The sequence below is a fragment of the Morus notabilis genome, unplaced genomic scaffold, assembly GCF_000414095.1.
Source record: "Morus notabilis unplaced genomic scaffold, ASM41409v2 Scaffold130, whole genome shotgun sequence".
Lineage (NCBI taxonomy): Eukaryota > Viridiplantae > Streptophyta > Magnoliopsida > Rosales > Moraceae > Morus > Morus notabilis.
The window spans coordinates 504,735-510,455 of NW_010359451.1; the positions used below are offsets into that span (position 1 = coordinate 504,735).

At 44.0% G+C, this 5,721-nt stretch overlaps 1 protein-coding gene across 1 annotated transcript; it reads right to left on the bottom strand.

Annotated features, from left to right (window-relative positions):
* Positions 1-2,303: 2,303 nt before the first annotated feature.
* LOC112090857 lies at positions 2,304-2,843 on the bottom strand. Its single transcript, XM_024163110.1, has one exon. It carries the CDS (start codon positions 2,841-2,843, stop codon positions 2,304-2,306), a length of 540 nt encoding a protein of 179 aa, XP_024018878.1.
* Positions 2,844-5,721: the final 2,878 nt, after the last annotated feature.

The following is a 5,721-nucleotide window of genomic DNA, read 5'->3' on the forward strand; positions in this document are numbered from 1 at the left end:
ATCACTGCAGCTAGTTCTAAGTCGTGGGTAGGGTAATTCACCTCATGGGGTTTTAGCTGTCGTGAAGCATAAGCTACCACTCGACCTTGCTGCATCAACACACATCCCAATCCATTCCTAGAAGCGTCGGTAAACACTGTGTAGGGCTCGTTGCTGCTAGGGACTATGAGAATAGGAGCGCTAGTGAGTCGATGTTTCAGCTCGATGAACGCTTCCTCACATTCTTCATCCCAAACAAACCTAACATCCTTTCTCATCAACCTTGTCAAAGGCGATGCAATCCTCGAGAAATTTTCCACAAATCGCCGATAATATCCCGCTAACCTAAGGAAACTACGAATCTCTGACACATTCTTCGGATGCCCCCAGTTCAACACAGCCTCTACCTTGGAGGGATCAACTGATATGCCCTCTTGGGAAACAACATGTCCAAGGAATTTCACTTCAGTCATCCAGAAATCACACTTTTCTTCCTTAGCATATAGACGATGTTCCCTTAAAGTCTGCAAGGCAATTCTCAAATGTTCTGCATGTTCCTCTTGAGTCTTGGAATAAATCAAGATGTCATCGATGAAGACGATGATAAAGCGATCTAAATGCGGACGAAAAACTCTGTTCATGAGGTCCATAAATTCGACTGGTGCATTGGTCAACCCGAATGGCATGACAAGAAACTCGTAGTGACCATAGCGAGTGCGAAAAGCCGTCTTTGAAACATCCTCATCTCTTACCTTCAACTGATGATATCCTGACTGTAAATCAATCTTGGAGAAATATCGGGACCCATCTAACTGATCAAACAATTCGTCAATACGGGGTAATGGATACTTATTTTTTATGGTGACTCGGTTGAGTTGATGGTAATCCATGCAAAGTCTCAATGACCCATCATGCTTTTTTGCGAAAAGGACAGGAGCTCCCCACGGTGATGTACTAGGATGAATAAACCCTTTCTCCATTAATTCTTGCAATTGCTTCCTTAACTCGACATTTTCAGCAGGTGCCATGCGGTATGGAGCAATAGAAATGGGAGAGGTACCGGGGATTAAATCTATGCAAAACTCAATCTCTCTGTCCGGTGGAAGCCCTGGTAGCTCATTTGGAAACACGTCTCGAAAATCATCCACCACCGGTATATACGAAGATTCATTTGCCTCATACTCTCCTTCTCATGCGAAAACCATTCCCAAGCTCTCTAGATTCTTCCGACCTCCAATGTAAGCTTTTAAAACAGGTGTTGGCGTCACTATTCCTGTCTTAGCCTGATAGTCTATGACTTGCCCATTTTTAGTAAGAAGTGTGACACGTCTTCGGTAACAATCCACTGTAGCACGATACTTACTTAACCAATCCATACCTAGTATGACGTCAAACCCAGTCATTGGCAACACAAATAGGTTGGCTGATAGTCGATGATCGCCTAAGACTATACAACAGGATCTACAAATCATAGATACCTCAGCTATACCTCCCATCGGTGTACTAAGAGTCAAAGGGGGATCATGCGTATCAACGCCTAATTGTAGAACTGAAGCAAATAACATGGAAATAAAAGAATGCGTGGCACCAGTATCAAATAACACCTGAGCCCAAGAATGAGAGACAAGTATCGTACCATCAACTACGGAGTGATCAACTTGTTGTCCCCGACCAGTGGTTGCCATTGATGTGACAGCATAAGCCTGAGCCTGAGACTTTCCCTTGTTCTTTTGTCCTCTACCACAATTCCCATGACTGCTACTTGCACCAGCATTTCCTCCCGAAAAGTAAGGTCTCTGACTCCCAGAAGCTTGAGGAGTAGGCTGATAACTCTGACTTTGCTGAAAACTTGAACCTTGTGGTCGTGGCTGGAGGTAATAATGTGGCTGAAGACCACGTGGTTGAGGGACAGAAGCATAAGAAGCAGTCGGGTTCTAAAAAGATGCTTGATTCCCACTACCTGAAGCTGAACCAGTATGGCTACTCTGTTGTTCCCCAGGAGCTAAAGGCGACTGCATCGGACGGTTTGGGCAATTTCGCTTAAGGTGTCCGGGTTGCCCACAGGTATAACAGGCGTAAGGCTGGAAACGTCTGCTACCTGAAGAGCTACTACTGCCACTCGTGCCACTATTTTGCAGACCTTGACCCTGTGTCTTATCCTTTTTACCCATTTTTCTTGACTTTCCGCTTCCTCCTGGTCCTTTGTACTCTCCATAAGTGCTATTGAGCTCGGCTTCAGCTCGCTCGGCTGCATCAACCAGCTTGAGAAAGTTGTTTAAAGCAGTAGATGTTATCATCTGTCTAAGTCTAGGCCTCAGGTTCTTTCAGAATTTCTCACACCTAGCCATAGGGTCTGCAACTGCGCCAGGATTGTAACGAGATAGATCGATAAACCGGGCATGATATTGTGCTACTGTCATATCACCCTGTACCAAGTCATCAAATTCTCTGATCATCCTCAGTCGATGGTTCTCAGGAATAAACGTCCTCTTGAACAGTGCCTTAAACTCATCCCAAGGAAGATTAGGTATATCATAGTCTTCCCCCTGACTTTCTAGCCATTGCTCCGCTTTTCCTTCAAACATGTAGGTTGCAAAATCAACACAGTATTCCGGTGGAATTCCTAAAGTTCGGAGTTTCTTTTTGATGCTCTTTAACCATTGCTCGGCGGCTACTGGATCTGGTTCGCCAATAAAAGTAGGAGGTTTCTGCTTCATGAACTTTTCAAGCAATGTCAGGCGTTGTTGAGCTGCATTTGGATCCTGTGGAGGATTTTGGGCATTTTGAAAGGCTTGGAACATGGCAGCAAATTGTTCCATATCGAAAGCTGGGGCAGCAGGTTGGGGATTACGCCTTGGCGGCATATTTTTTGATTTGACTGTGGAAATTCGACAGGATTAGTACTGATGATGATTTACTAAAAAAAAAGATAAAACCCAATTAAAACCGTGTAAAATGGTGCTACATTTCCTAGGTTTCCCAACCTAGGCTCTGAAACCAAAATTTGTAACACCCCTAGGTGGGGGTTACACAATAAGAATAAAATACGAGGGATAAACAAAAATAAAAATAAAATATAACTCCTGAAATATAAACGACAAGTGCCCATGGGACTTTTAACGAAAAACTCATGATTAAAATCACAACTCGACAAAGAAAGTTAAACTAGAAATCCACAGTACAATGTAACACCGAGTAAAATACTAAAATAATACAACCATCATCAGTCACATCCATGTTGAAAACAACCCAGTCAGAATCTTACATAAAAAAGAAGACCAAAAGAAGGGATAGGTCTCCAACACGTGCACACTGTGAGACGTCTACTCTTCGTCTGAAAGATTACACTGCACACCACCTGGGGATGGGAAGAGAAAGGGGGGTGAGCATGAAATTCTCAGTAGGAGGACTATTACTCACCTTTAGTTTTATTTAGTTTTCCAATTAAACCTGCATGGTTAGTAGTTTTTATGTTTTATGTATAATGAGTCAGATGATCAGTATCAGTGAGATAACCTAATCCGGACGCTCGTGATGAAAAAACCCCCGAAGGGCGCGGTGATTCGGAGGCACTGATAGCAAGGAGCTCTATCTCGGCGTCCCTACCAGATCAGTTCTCGAAACACGGGCAAGGGTGACCTGTCGTTCTGAGCCCTCACCAAGACGCAACCACTGTACAGTAACCTTGGGGATTCTCAACCCCGGAGAGCGTCATCACCTCTCCCTTCTTTTACCTTTTCAGGTTCACACCCAGGGATGGTGAACGGCCACACCTACTGTTAGCACACTATCTCACGATCGTGTCCGGTTTACATTCTCCTAACCATGCTTTTGTGTTAGGTTCCAAAATTATGTCAAAATCTCTTGGCCACACTGTACATTACAGGATGGGCCCCCTAATGGTTTTGTTTCAAGTCACGTCGTATAACAGTAATAAATAAGTTTGGTATACAATTTCAATCTTCTCAAATTTAACAAAATAAATTAAATTAAATTAAATTCCACAAAAGTTAAGTAATAGGACCCCTACCTCAAAACGGATCGTCAATCGGAAGTCGAGAAGCTGAGAAACGAAGCTTCGCCGGAATCCGGCGGCGGAGCTTCCCGGTGCTGAATCCCGCGGTGGACTTGGGTCTTACCCCCTTTAAATCAATAGTTCTGAATCCATAAATCAATACTTCTAAATCCAATGGCGATGTCAATTTTACCAAATTCGGCCTCTAACAACTCGGATCGAGATCCTCAATTCCGGCCGAATTTTGAGTCTTGAATCTTCGTTTTTCAACGATCTTCAAAATTGATTGAGGGCTTTCATTACCCGTGAGATTCTGAGTATTTTGACACCAAGATCACGATGATCCAACGGCTAGATCACCGGAACCATCCTCCCATTTTTCTCACGGCGACGGTGGTTCATTTTCCGGCAAGCCAACGGTGGTGACCATGGCTGGTGGCCTAGAATGACTCGTCGGCTCCCTCTAAAGCTAATGAGCTGGGCGGTGTCGTTCACGGCAGCCGGAGGAGGGAGGTACGAGGGCGGCGACGGCGAGAAATTTGACCACCACGGGCGGCGGCATTTTGTTCAGAATCAAGCCGTGCTGCTGGTACGGTTTTCTTCATCTCTACGTTCTGAGTCTATTGGGACCGGAATCACCTCAATCGGACACCGGACGGCGAAGATATCACGATCGGAAGTTTGGGTGTTTTTCAAAACTTTGGCCGGCGAGTGTGGCGTCGTCCGGCGGAGTTGGCAGCTGGAAGACACCAATCCAGACTCAGCTTGACGAGATCTTTCCAACGAGCCGGGAGGTGTCGAAAACTGACGCGGGGAATCTCACCGGAGGTTGGTCGGCCGTTGATAAGTGCACGAATTTGCACTTTTAATGTTCATAATTGTCAAATTATTTTATCAAATTTGTGATTTTAATTTCAAATATTCCTAAATTTAGAGGATTTAATTTTAATTGGATTTATTTTATTTTTTTCAGGTTTTTGAAGAAAACAATTGAATTTGGGCTAGTTTTACTTGGCGTGCACGCTGCTTCCTCCGCGCGAGTTCTCCTCATGCGCGCGTCACCCGGACTTCCTCTCTCTTCCGCGTGGGTCCCGCGTGCCAGCGCCCCTCCAGCCAGATCTCGCCACGTGTCCCAGTGGGGTCCAGCTACCCCCCGCGTACGCGCATTTTGCGCGCACTTCCCCTCTCCGCGCGAGTTTCTCTCCCGCGCGCGTCCAGTTCTCTTTCAGCGTGGTCCAGCTGTGCACTACGTCTCTCCTGCGCGCAAATCATTTGGCGACACGTGTCCCACTCTTCAGAAACGTGATGATTTTTCTCCCTCGATTAAGCATCCGATTTGTATATTCTTAGCATATTCAAACTCTATAAATAGGATCATTATCTAAGTGATAAGGGGATTAATTTTTAGAATCTATTTTAGTCTAAGTTTTTACATTTTTTTCTCTCATCTTCTTGTTCTTAGTCTCATATTTTCTGTTTAGAATTTTATGGGAATTATGTGCAAGCTAGGCTAGAGATGATCCTATATGTGTAGTGAACTTATTTGGATTTTTGATTCTCCAATGGTTTGTAAGTTTTATACATTTGAGTAAATAATTTTCTTTTATCATATTTCTTCTTCTTATCAATATATTTTATTGTCAACTCTCATATAAATCTAGTCAAGCTCTTTTTATGTGATTGTTGCATTATATGATATATTGATCGGTATTATTTTATGAGTAGTC

Coding starts and splice junctions, on each gene's coding strand:
- LOC112090857 (XM_024163110.1), bottom strand. CDS start 2,843: ATGCCGCCAAGGCGTAATCCCCAACCTGCTGCCCCAGCTTTCGATATG.